Source organism: Xenopus laevis, chromosome 2L (assembly GCF_017654675.1).
Source record: "Xenopus laevis strain J_2021 chromosome 2L, Xenopus_laevis_v10.1, whole genome shotgun sequence".
Lineage (NCBI taxonomy): Eukaryota > Metazoa > Chordata > Amphibia > Anura > Pipidae > Xenopus > Xenopus laevis.
Genome location: NC_054373.1, coordinates 132260895 through 132274129, shown reverse-complemented (window position 1 = coordinate 132274129; position 13235 = coordinate 132260895). Strand labels below are relative to the sequence as shown.

Here is a 13235-nt window from a genome sequence, read left to right as displayed (position 1 = left end):
CGATCTGAACTTCATGCTGGACTCCATGTAATGCACATGAGTGGTTTTATTTGTTTTTATATGTTTAAAATAAAATAGTAAAATTCTACCTTTACAAAAAATAGTCTATAGGAGATGGCCTGCCTGGTATTCTGAGCTTTCTGTATAATGGTTTTCCGGATAAAGGATCCCATATCAGTACACTAACCTCCAGATAGTCTGTAGGCACAGAAATCCCCAAGTAAATCATTTATTTGCATAATGGAACTGATAATAAAATGACCCACTAAAGGCCAAGAGCGCAGTATAGTGTAATTTCAATGTGCAGTTCTCTATACCCCAGTCTGTGAAGCTATACATAAAAAATATCACACTGGCAAATAGGTTGTTATTAAAAGATGTTCAAAGCTGCACTGATTAATGCATATTTTGCTTTGTATGTATGTATGTATGTAGGCTTTTATGTGAGGAAATGCTATTTTAATTTAAAAAGTAAGAGGGGTTGGAGAAAGCAGGCTGTGTCTCCCATTGTGGAGCATTCCCTGATGGGAATGCTGAGGAGGAGTTGCTGAGAGGCTATGGTTTCTCACAGTCAGGAAATAGCATTTTAGCGTTGCACAGGAAGAAGAATGCAAGGGCATGTCATAGAGGCAAAGTCACATTGCAGCTCCATGCTGCTTGTTGTGTGCCATTTGGTGTTAGTTCAAATGCTTGACCCTGAGGCTGGAGAATGTCTGATGAGACCCACAGATTGTGTTTGTGTGTGTGTGTGTGGGGAGGGGTATATATCTGCTAACAAATATCTTGTTTCCTACCTATTTGCTCCATTAAAACATTGTATTCTGTGTTTTGCATTTATGTTCTTATCAGTTAATCATTGAAGTAGTTAATGCTTAGTGGCCTCATGGTTTCTGTTGAAGCTACTCTGATTAATGACAATGGTTGTTTATGTTTGTACCTGTTTAATATTCCTTGGCCTGTACCTGTGTTGGTTTATTCAAATGTTACAACCCACACTGTATTCCAGCTGATGCAAGCCAAAGGGCAGATTCCACAAGTCAGTTCTTCTGAAAAGCTCTGCTGGCAAACGGCAATCCCATGGCTTTTGTACTCTACCTGAAAATCCAGTTTTACATGTGAATTGTTACATTGTGTAGGATCATTTGGTACTTTCTGTCTCTAGCATCACATGGTCCCACTGTGCTTGGGTCTATGGCTTTTCATTGTGCAGAGGGAACAAATGACCCTTTCAGAGAAGTGTGTGTATGAGCCTATTTCCTGATCAATGCTACATATATAAATACAAATAATGGATGGTGGTAATAATAATAATAATGGCAAGCTCATGGTCGATATCTGATGGATAATAGTACAGGCAGGAAAATGGACATACATTTTAACTATCCATATGAGGCATTACATAGGAACTGAAATCTGTTTTTTTACAAGTATCTATAAAAATCCCTTGGAGGGCCACATCCAGCCCTTGGGTCTTCATTTGGAAAGGCCAGTTTAACAAGTTTAATATTATTTCATTAACACACTTAAAATTAATTTTGTTGGCATTTTAGTTTTTTTCTTCCTGTGCCCCTCAGCCTTGTCATAACCAACTCCCAACAACCTGTACCAATCCCAGTATAGGAAGTTGCACTTTTACAACAGGAATAGCCAACTCACTCTCTCTCTTCTCTCTCTCGCTTTCTCGCTTTCTCGCTTTCTCTCTTTCTCTCACCCCTTGGATGTTGCTCTTAGTGTCCTCAAAGCAGGGGCTTATTTTTGAATTCCAGGATTGGAGGCAAGTTTTAATTGCATAAAAAATAAGTATAGTGCCGAGCCTCCTGTAGGCTGCTAGTCCACATAGGGACAGCCAATCACAGCCTGTATTCAAAATCTCATTGCATTTCATGGCATTTTAATGAGTCATGCAGAACACTTTGTAATTAAAACACAGCCTTGTTATTAAACACCTAATAGAAATTACTAGTATAGGTACCAATACTAAGTTTAGAAGTATATTTATACGTGCATTTGAATGGACCTTCCCCTAACTCATTGGGGCTCATTTACAAAGTTGGGTGCCACCAATCAGATCTTTGCTAATTGATTCAAACTAAAACCTGATTGTTTGCTATGGACAACTGAAATTGTGTAATTTAGCCCAAGTGAGTACTGTATTATTTAATAGAATGCAGTTATGGTAGTACCAGGACTACAAATACCTAGATGTTTTTTTCTAAAATGCAGAAGATGTACTACAGATGGCTCAATCAAGATACTGGTCTCGTACATCCACGCCCATTTTCATTTGAAATGCATGGTCTCCTGTGTGCAACAAGACCCAAGTTCCTTTTCACAATGCCTTTAGCAGTGATGTTGGTCTGTTTGGCATTGTTCCCTTGAACACAGTGATTGATGACAAAAATCTGAAATCTAATCATCCTTTACAAAAGCAACATAATTAGCACATTGTATTGGCCCTTGTTAGGGATGGGACACACTGGGCGATTTGGGGAGATTTAGTCGCCTGGCGACTAATCGCAGCGACTTTTCTCCCCGAATGCCTCCCCTCACTCTGCGCCTGGATAAAATGAAAAGTCGCCGGCGCTAATCACACACGGCGATTCGTTTTCCGAATCGCCTGAAGTTGCCTCACGAGGAAACTTCGGGCGACTTCGGAAAACAAATCGCCACGTGTGATTAGCGCAGGCGATTTTTCATTTTATCCAGGCGCAGAGTGAGGGGAGGCATTCGGGGAAGATTGGTCGTGGAAAGTCGCGGCGATTAGTCGCCAGGCGACTAAATCTCCCCAAATCGCCCAGTGTGTCCCTACCCTTACTTGAAGGGAAGTACAAGGCAGATATTTTAGAATGCCCCTCTTTTATATATTTTTTCTTTCTACTTCTTCAAAACCTCTCAGCAGTATTTAGTTAGCTACAAAGTATTCAGACACCTTGTCAGTTAGGTTGGAGTCATACATTTTTTAATCTGGAAAAAGCTGTCATTAACATGCCTGGCTATTTAAGATGTGAATATTTTGTTATAGGAACAACAGAAGGAATTCTGGGAAGGAAACCCAGTATCACTGATAAAATTTCCATTTTTCAACTGGGTTGTGAAAAGCACAATCAGGGAGTTGCTGACCAGATCCCAACTGCAGATGGGGGGGGGGGGTGCAGTGTCATGTCTTGGGCTTGAATTCACCACTTTGGCTCTAATCTATTTTTTTTTCATCAGTCTTTTCTCTTACATTTTTGATGGTTTTTTTGCTTGAAACAAAACTTTATCAATGTGGCTTTCTTTTCGTGTTGCATGTGGCGTTAAGGTTGGTAAGTGCTCCCAGAAAATTCTTTAATGACTGTTGGTACTCCCTGCCAACAAGAAATTCCCTGTTAGAACCCTATTGAGTAGCCACCATTGGAGGAGAATTTATATGACTACATAGATTATAAAGTGGATTGTGGAAGGTGGCATTCCCTGAGTTCTTTAAAATGTCAATATTTATCAGTATAATCTGCCTCTACATAGAGCATACAGTGGCAACTAACATGAGAATTTACATATATGTTCATTTTGTATAAAATTTGTGTTTGTTTAATGTAAGATAAAACAGCACTTAGGAGCAGATTTCTCAAAATGTGAGTTAAAAACTCACACACGTTTTATTAATTCCTATGGGATTTTTAGAATTGTATTTATTAATGGGTGAAAGTTAGAGCTCACCATTAGATAATTATGGTTCTAAAAATCCCATAGGAACATGGGTGAGTATTTATTAAGCTGTAAAATCACATTTTGATAAAATCTGCCCCTTAAAGTACTTGTGTTCTTTTATACAACCCACCCAGAGTGTGTTGGTTAACTGTCTAGACTATTATTTATCAGGTGCAGTTTATTTTTTTATTTTATTTTTCACTGGTATACTTTTTGCATGTTTTTTTTCTTAGTGGGTCCTAAAGGACCCCATTAAGTGGAGGGACAGTACATTTGTGTACCAGGTATTCCATTCTCTCCTGCCAGTACTATGGAGATAGCAGGTTTGCTTGACTACCAGCTAATAAGTGCCTTATAACTTGGAATGCAACCCTGCTTTAGAAGTTAGCACCAAAAAGGATTATAGTTGAAAGGCCTTCAAATTCCATATTGGCTTCTGTGATCAGAACAGCTGGTTATAGTCATTAAAGGAGTGGGGACAGCATGTTACCAGCTGCTGAGAAATCCAGAGCTCATGTTAACAAGCTTGCAGATTTATAGGCTGAAGGGAGGACATGATCAGGCTTTTCCTGCTTTTCTACATTCTGTGGCTCCCACAGCCACTGCTCATCCCCACCACGATAAAGATTCAAATGATTAGTATCCAAAATACGGCACACCATTAGCAGGTCAGAGGCCAGTTTAAGGTCATTTTTAAAATTCTTATACTCTTTAATCTGTATTTTTATTTTCATGAGTTATCTGCCAGACTTTGCTTAGGGCAAATTTAATTGAAAATAATGTTATCAAATTAAGCCTAAGAGTTTTATTTTGAGCAAGATAGATAAAAGATACTAGCATTGTCATAATATAGGATGCAATTGTCCCATTTTACTAAGGAAATGCATGTCAATAAGCAGGTGACCATTTATCTCTTTTGCTGCTGTGGCTCACCACTGTTTTTTTAATTAAGTACTGTATAGTAATTTTAGTGAATTGTCTATGAAGTTCAGAAGTTCTTTTTTCATTTCTAGTTTTCCCAAATATGCCACATCTTTATTGCTTTTGTCTAATGCAGAAATAACTACCAGAAATGTTTCTTTTTCCCATTCTGTGAGGAAATCTAAATCTGTTTTCCAGTTAAAGATTCAGAACTCCAAAGTTATACACTGCATTTGTTTTATAAATACAAATACAATTCAGTGTTTTATTATATTATCAGCCAGTGGGTAAGCTTCAACCTATAGGTCATCCATAAAAGCAGTAAGAGAAGTAAGGAAAAGGTTTTCTTACACTGAATATGGATGTGGTTTAAAACCCAGTAGGTGAGCTACAGCCTCTAGGGCAGTGATCCCCAACCAGTGGCTCGCAAGGAACATGTTGCTCAACAACCCCTTGAATGTTGCTCTCAATGGCCTAAAAGCAGGTGCTTATTTTTGAATTCCAGGCTCGTAGGCAAGCTTTGGTTGTATAAAAACCAGGTGTACTGCCAAATAGAGCCTACTGTAGGCTGTCAGTCCACATAGGGGCTAACAAATGGACAATCACAACACTTATTTGGCATCCCAGGAACATTTTTCATGCTTTAGTTGCCCCCTAACTCTTTTTTTTACAATCAAATGTGTCTCCTGGGTTAAAAAAGGTTGGGAATCTCTGCTCTAGGGCATCACAATACATGGGATTATTGGTTAACATAGTCTTATTTTAAAAGTGTCTTGGATGTTTGGATGGACTTAATGCATGGTGCCACTACATGACTGACTCCTCTCTGCACATTTATGTAACCCAGTGTTAAGGTGGTCATAGACAATTACGAACTTTCTTGGAAAAGATCTTTCCAAGAAAGATTGTTTGTTTCAATACACAGGTGTAGAGCTGAATCGTCAGATATATAGGGAGAAACGATAGAATTCTACCTGTATCTGGCGATTCAGCACTAACGATGGCCGATTTTCGGGTGCTTTCAAAGGCACCCAATAAAAATTTTCCGTCCAGCCGATGGACGAGCCTTCTTTGATCTCTGATCCAGTAGCACATATGACCAACCTACATCGGTACTGGTAACATATTGCCAGCTCCTCTTTTCTCTAGTATATCATTTAAGGAATTGTCAATATAAGTGCTGCATTTATTACCATGTTCTTGCCATCAGTTAGTGGACTCTTGCCTGCCCTTTTGATGCCAAAGTAGCTGATGGTTAGACCTGAGGCCAAAGGTGGGGCTTAGGCATGAGAACATGCTTAGACTGAGCTCTGTGGGTCCACTCCTTCAAATTTTTGGGTCACACAATCTGATGTTCAGAGACTTTTTTTTCTTTCTGAGATTCTGATGTCAGGAATGTAACTGTTTTTTTTTTGTTTTTTTTACATGTCTCATATCATTGTCTTTGCATGCTATTTTGCCATAAAACTATTTTCCCAATCCTTTTACATAACCTATCTGATCCCCCACATTCCTCTTTGAGTGGCTGCCATATTTTGACAGGCCGTGATGGGACAGTCAGATTTAGCAACTTCAAGTAACAATTACTTAAAAAAGCACACCGATCGGCGCAAAAACGATCAACAAGTACTATAGGTAACTTTTAATGTACATTAAAGTGGACCTGTCACCCAGACACACAAAGCTGTATAATAAAAGTCCTTTTCAAATTAAACATGAAATCCAATTTCTATTTTGTATTAAAGCATTCATAGCTGTTGTAAGCTCATATTTAAATCTCCGTTGTCAATCAAATATTGCCTGCCCCTCCTCTATGCCTTAGGCATAGAGGCGGGGCAAGCAATTACTTTCAATTTTCATTCAGCACTTACTAGTTGTGACTACACTCCACACATTCCCCCTCTCTCTTTACCGTTTAATTGTGTAGCCAGGGCATGGGGATGGACATTCGGTCCCCCATTCTGGTGCACAAACAAGATTCTGAGATGATGCAAGGCTTGCCTTAATAACAGTGTCCACAAAATGGCTCCTGCCTGCTTGCTATAATTATGAATTCCCAGACTGAAGAAAAAAGGGCCCCCATTAATATTTTGAAGAGTAGTTTTTTAGTGTCAGTATCACTTTAATTATTAGCTTTACATTATCTCAGAAGGCAGCAAGCAACTTGTGATGTTTTGGGGATTTTTATGTTGCACCACTATGTATCAGCACATCATGGGAACCTGTGTATTATGTGTACCATAAACCAAGTGGTAAGTACAGTTAAGTTGCCTGAGCCATAGTGGCAAACAGCAAACCTGTCTGACCAAAGATAGCCATGTGGATAGCAGTTTTAGAAGTAGCTTCCTACCTCCTGTTCAGGAAAGAATGTGTATATTTGCAGAACCTAACAACTCATGTGTATGACAGTGGTGCTGTGGCTTCCACAAGACTACAAAGTTTGCAGGCAGCAGTATTCACATGTTTCATAGATGAGCTCAGTAATTGCTGACTGCAGGTCTGGCATTTTTGTGGGCGCCCAGTGAAGCATGTATTTGTGTGGTAACCTTAGCACAAAGAACAGGACTGTAGAATAGTAGTCCTCTAGTGATATTTATTCAGGAAAAAACACTGCAGCATTTACTAAAATGTTTGTGTCCCTCAAAAATGCCATATTTCATTGTCCTATTTGTATTTGCTATAAACATATTTGGAAGAGCTCCTATTTTTTTTGTTTTACTCAGAAGCACATTCCTTGGGCTCATCTGTCCTTCTTCCAGAGCAACCTCAGAAAAAAATGCAGTAGAAGGGAATATTTAACATTAACCTCTTTACCAAATTTTGAATCAAGCAAGATGTTTAGTTGTTTTTTTTGGGGGGGGGGGTTGGAGATTTATACCACATAGCTGGGCAGTGTGTTACTTTTTCCTTTGGCAGACAGTGTTGCATACCTTTTAAAGACCATTCTGCTTCTTCATTGAAAACAATGAAGCCTTGTATTTATTTTTGCACAACTGTGTGAAAAACTTACACTTAAAGGAAAAAGGGAATGTATACTACTTATCTTATTTCTGCTTGTTTCTACAACACTGACTGTGAAACCCCACTTATTTCATTCCTTTCTGAAAGGCACTGGGGCATTTGCAGTCCTAAGGTTGGCTGGGTCCATATTTGTCTGCTTCTGCTCCAGACTGGCTTTTATTATTCAAGCTCAAGGCTCCAAATTTTTATTCAGGTTCCTTTTTTGCCAGCATCTCCGTGGAAAATGAAAGGTATCTTTTTACACTGATTTGCTTACCTGTATTTTAGCCAAAAGAGCAGCTTCAAACCCCTACCACATTGTGATTTCACAGCTGTCAGAATACAATGGTATCAATACCCTTCAAAATCCACTTCTAGTAACCCAGTGCCTTGCTTCCATCCAAAGCAAAAATTCCATTAAATCCAGTAATAGGTATGGGTACAAATAAGCACAGAAGTACTGCTGCAAAAAGTGCCTTTAATCACAGGCACTTTTAAAGGCACTTTTTGCAGCAGTACTTCTGCGCTTATTTGTACATATACCTATTACTGGATTTAATGTGTTTTCACAGCTATATGTGCTCCAGGCCTTCTCTGGAATATTGTCTACAGAATTAATTGGGTTTACTCCAGCCCCAGGTCTTGGAGCTGGCTCTTGGCTCTGAAACTGGAGCACCAACACCACTAATTTATTTGTACTAGTTTTGTATGTCAGTCTGTATTCACAATTACAACCTAGTCAACTGATATACTGACAAACAGCTACAGATTTTTTTAGCCATTCTTGCAAAAACATGGTTGGATAGTTGATATGATTCTCCATTTACTGTTTAATCTTATTTGTGTGTATGGGCCACTCAGATTAAATAAAATCACGGATCGCTCTGTTTTAAACACTTTCTGTGCAGACATATCTGCCTGTGGAGATATTCACTCTGTTTGATATGATCATTGGTCTTTGCCTTTTGGCAAGGGTCACATGGGCTACTTGACAACCAGGTCATTTATTTGGGGGAAGATGATTGCCTGGGCTAGTCATATCAGTGCAGAAAGCATTTGCCAATCTTAAAAGGGCTCCTTGGCCAGAAATGCCCTTTAACAGATTCAAATTGACTCTTCACTGAACAATCATTAAACAAGAAGGAAAGGCTTGGTGCACTTGGGGGTGCCAAATGTTAGGCACCCCCAAGTGATTGTATTGACTTACCTGAAACCCCGGGCTGGTGCTCCTATCAGCAGTAAACTGCATCGGCCGGGGTTATACCAGTGAGCACCACGGAGCAATCCACTTATGTCTTCTTCTCTCTTCAAATTTCCCGGGGCAAACCCATGTGTAGTTAAATAAAATAGCTGACTTTTTAGTTAAAGTTCGGCTTTTCGTTCTACTGTGCATGCGCTGCCGCGGCAAAGACAGAGGAAGACGGAAGAACATTGCTCTGTGGTGCTCACTGGTATAACCCCGGGCCGGTGCAGTTTTCTGCTGATAGGAGCACCAGGCCCGTGGTTTCAGGTAAGTATATACAATCACTTGGGGTGCCTAACATTTTGCACCAAGCCTTTCCTTCTCCTTTAAGGTATATGTCAGTTTGATATCCTTTGATAGTTTGCTGTCGATTTGACAGACCTGAATTAATTATTGTTTTATTAAAAGTACATAGTACATGATAAAACAAGCAGCATGGTTGCTTCACATAAAACAAAATACGATAGAACTGTTTTAAGCCAAGAATGGGACGATTAGGAAACCCTGAGCTTACAAGAAGCCCTATTTAGTGTAACAGTTGTCTTACAGATTGGCCTCTTGCTATCTGCCACCCCTCAGCATTCCTAGAGGCTTCTTGTTTATATGGACTGGCCCTCGCTAATACATAAAACATCTGCAGTCACGCTCTGTCTGCTTGCTGTAGGAGAGAATAACTTCTGTGTACATAACAAAACTGCTCTTTCATTTTTCTTTGCCATTAGCATGATAAGAATGTCTCTGCTTATTTTTGTGTTTGTGTCTTTTATAGACAGTGTTTGTAGAGCTCATCTGGTGGCAATAATTTATTCCAGTAGCATTTTTCACCTAGCGTGACAAAGCCCTGTGCAAAGCATACATACCATAAATACAGTAGCATGACCAATGCACGTTGCAGTAATAAAGAAAATCAAGATGCTGTCCTGTCCAGAAGTGCCAGCAATGTTCTGATTGGTCTAATACTGCTGTAGTGTATTGATCTAGTGGCAGTTCAGGCTGTTCAACAGTACATGGAAATATGAATGTTTGTATCCAAATATGGATGTTTGGGTTAACCTTTTCTTACCCATGCTTAAGACACAATAAAACTTCATGACCTAGTTATTTTGCAAGTATTCCATCTCCTGAAAACTGCATTCTGCCATTCAAGAACATTAACTTTACCTGCTGTGAATGAAGAGGCCTTCAGCCATCTTTATTTCCCTTACTTACAAACCAGTGGTTTACACATATCAACAGAGTGATTGCATTCAGCTATGGAAGTAATTAGCCTCCTCCTACTAGTCTGTGCATGTCTGAGGCCCTTATTCACATATGAAGGAAATAAAGATTTCTGTAGGGGTTTTTAGCGGGTAAATCCAAATTTCAGGCTGGTTACGTAAATAAAAATTCTAAATCTGTCATAGTCTTAGTTCCCACTCTGACTGGGGAGATTGTGTGCACTATGATGGGTAATCTTTAATATAAACTAATCTGTAGAGTAAAGTTGTACACCATGAAGTCTGCATACATCAAGTTCTTGCGCTGTCACCAACTATTGTATATGCGAGTGCGATTTCTTTGTTAATGTCTTCTTTTTTTTTTTTTTCATTTCAGGCACCGAGTATAGATGTTAAAGTGGATTTACACTTTGTTGCATTTGTCCATGTAAAAGGAAATCTCTATGAGCTAGGTAATCCATATTTTCATTGTTTGGTTTTAATGCAAAACCTTGTCTGTTTAATTAGTTGCAGAAATGCAAGTGGCACTAAAGAAAAAAAAAACTTTAGAATAGGCAAATAGCTATTATTTGCCCCAGTTATGCCCTTACACACTGTATCATGTGGTTTACATAAGGCATGTATGTTTAGAAAAGCTTGGTTTTTGCTCAGTTAGTTAACGTTCAACAGAAATGTGTACATAAGGGCAGAGTCAGAGATATTCGGAACAGTGAAGCTCAGTGTGGGCTCATAGCTTTTAAAATTTAAAATTTATTGCCAAATAAATGCAATCGATGCATTGATATTTTTACACCAGTGCTGTATTTTCTGAGGAAAAAGGCCAAATAACTTTGAAAATGCAAAATGCAGGAAGCCATAGACATTATGGTATTAAAAAAAAATAACTTGCCTGATCTGTAATCTGTAATAAACAAAGTTGATTTTTTCCATGTGAAGCCAATCTCAGCCAGAGGTCTGTGCAGATTTAATCTAAAAATACATGAAAAAATTCAAATGGAAGTAAGACTTTTTAACTCTGTAAATTCACAGCAAATAGAGGAGTCTTTTCTTTCTCATAACAATAAGGGTAGCTTAGTGCCTGACACATTTTGCTTTCAGAACTGGTTGTTTGGTAAAACGTAGCCAGCATTTAGTCATGGTTCATGACAATTTGTGCAGCAGAGGGACCTGTGATTTTGTGAATGACCTTCATTCACAGATAAATGAAGCTGTATGGCAAGAATAACATACTCCAATATGTTTCATGCAATATTTGTACAAAACTAAAGTTATTATAAACCTAACTTAACAACAATCTGCATGCAAAGGTGGTTTTTATTTCTACAGTTACAGTTTTACACAGTCCGTGTTCAATGATATAAGTTGATACATCTTCATTTTATATGTGCCTTACAGATGGTCGCAAACCCTTTCCTGTAAATCATGGACAAACCAATGAAGAGACACTGTTTGAGGTATGGCTTTGATTTAGCAAATGAATTGTGTGGTGTAGTGGTTCTCTTGTAGAATGTAATGCAGCCACTACAACTGAGAGCAGCTTTGTGCTCTGTTCTGCTTAACTGTTTTGCTTAAAAAGTGGTATATTTTTAATGATATTGGTGTAGTAAGCACATGTATATTAGGTATAACTTTACACCATAATACAGGTGGACTACAACAAATCTAATTTAAATGTTCTTGTTCTTTTTAATACCATGTATCACTGGGGTATCGGATAATTGATTACTCGCTTTGGGGTGCCTAAAATTTGGCACCCCCAGAGTGATTTATATTTTCCTTCTTTTTTAAAAATGAAAGGTGTGCAGATTTCGAAGCTTAAAAATGTGATCTGAACCATCCGTTGCCCCACTCCTGTACCACTAGAACAAGCCACAATTTCAAAATAATTTCAAGTTATAAGTATTTTTATTTATTTTTTAAATTAGTTTGTAACATTGGCTTAGTTCTGCTGAGGCACCTTCTGTCTTTGATTTACATAAGAGGTTGATCCAGACTAGTTTTGGGAGTTATTTGTAGTTCTCCCTTTTATTTATCTTCCATTACATGATTTAATCTTAAATATGTACATTCACATAATTAATAGGTGCAAGCATATTTACTGTATGTGGTGGTTTTAAAGAATGAATATGATCCAGTTTTGTATTGTGTTACATCATCTAGTTTCTGTCAGCTCAGGCCTTGGCATGTGAGCAGATTTATGTTGGCAAACAAAGCTGAATGTGGATACAATCAAGCCCTCACTTTATCTAAAATAGCAAGTTTCAAGCCTCTGTTGGATATTTTAGAACACTGATTCAAAATGTGGAAAACAAGGAATTTTTTTTGTGGTACTTTTGAGGTTTCCTGTTCTAGAAAATGAATGGTAAATCATTTCTTGGTATTGTTTAATAATGTTTTTTCTTATTTTGGTGGTCGGGCAAGCATTAATTATATGTTTATCTTCTTATCCTAGGATGCCATAGAAGTTTGCAGGAAGTTTATGCTGCGTGACCCAGATGAATTACGATTTACTGTGGTTGCTTTCTCCAAAGCCTAATTAGTCTTCTACTGTATGCCTGAAACTGCACTTTGGGACGTACCCCATAAAAGCCAAGTGTTAAAACTCATTGATTTCTTTTTTATATACTTACATCATCGCCATGTGCAAATTTCAGAGTACTGTACATTAATAAAAACTGTTATGAAGTCTCTGACACCTTGCTTTGAATTCACTTTGTGACTACACGAGAATGGGAACTTGTGCAGAATAAGCCATCTCAGTGGACAATTATGCCAAGTTTAATAAGCTACTTAGCAGGTCTGTTTAGAAAGCAAGCTCTTGTGTTTGGTGTATTGTGCCGAAACGTCAATGCTCCTTATAGGTCACTTGGAAATGTCCACTTGCTTTAAGGGGAAGAAAAGTCCATATTTATATTACAATACCATATTTGGTCAAGATGGAAACACATGCCACAATTAGTTCTCCAAGTTGGTGATTACCGATTTGACCATCAACCTTCCTTCCGTCTTTCCAGAAATTGATGATATTCTGGGTAATTTTGCGGTTTCTTGTTCTATTTCTATAAAATGCAGCACTGCCACAAGACGTGGTCGTCAAAACGTCACATATGCTATATAGCCTTTAAAATGTTTTCATTTGTGGAATACAGAGCGTTCTTCTGGAT

At 38.3% G+C, this 13235-nt stretch overlaps 1 protein-coding gene across 1 annotated transcript in view; it reads left to right on the top strand.

The window, feature by feature from the left end:
• The window catches only part of uchl3.L (ubiquitin C-terminal hydrolase L3 L homeolog), a 38033-nt gene extending 25269 nt beyond the window's left edge, over positions 1 to 12764 (top strand). Inside the window, exons 7-9 of the mRNA NM_001094731.1 lie at positions 10448 to 10523; positions 11467 to 11525; positions 12524 to 12764. Of these exons, the coding sequence (NP_001088200.1) occupies positions 10448 to 10523; positions 11467 to 11525; positions 12524 to 12607 (219 nt within the window). The 3' untranslated portion in view covers positions 12608 to 12764. The remainder of the gene's footprint in view (positions 1 to 10447; positions 10524 to 11466; positions 11526 to 12523) is intronic.
• The last annotated feature ends 471 nt before the right edge of the window (positions 12765 to 13235 follow it).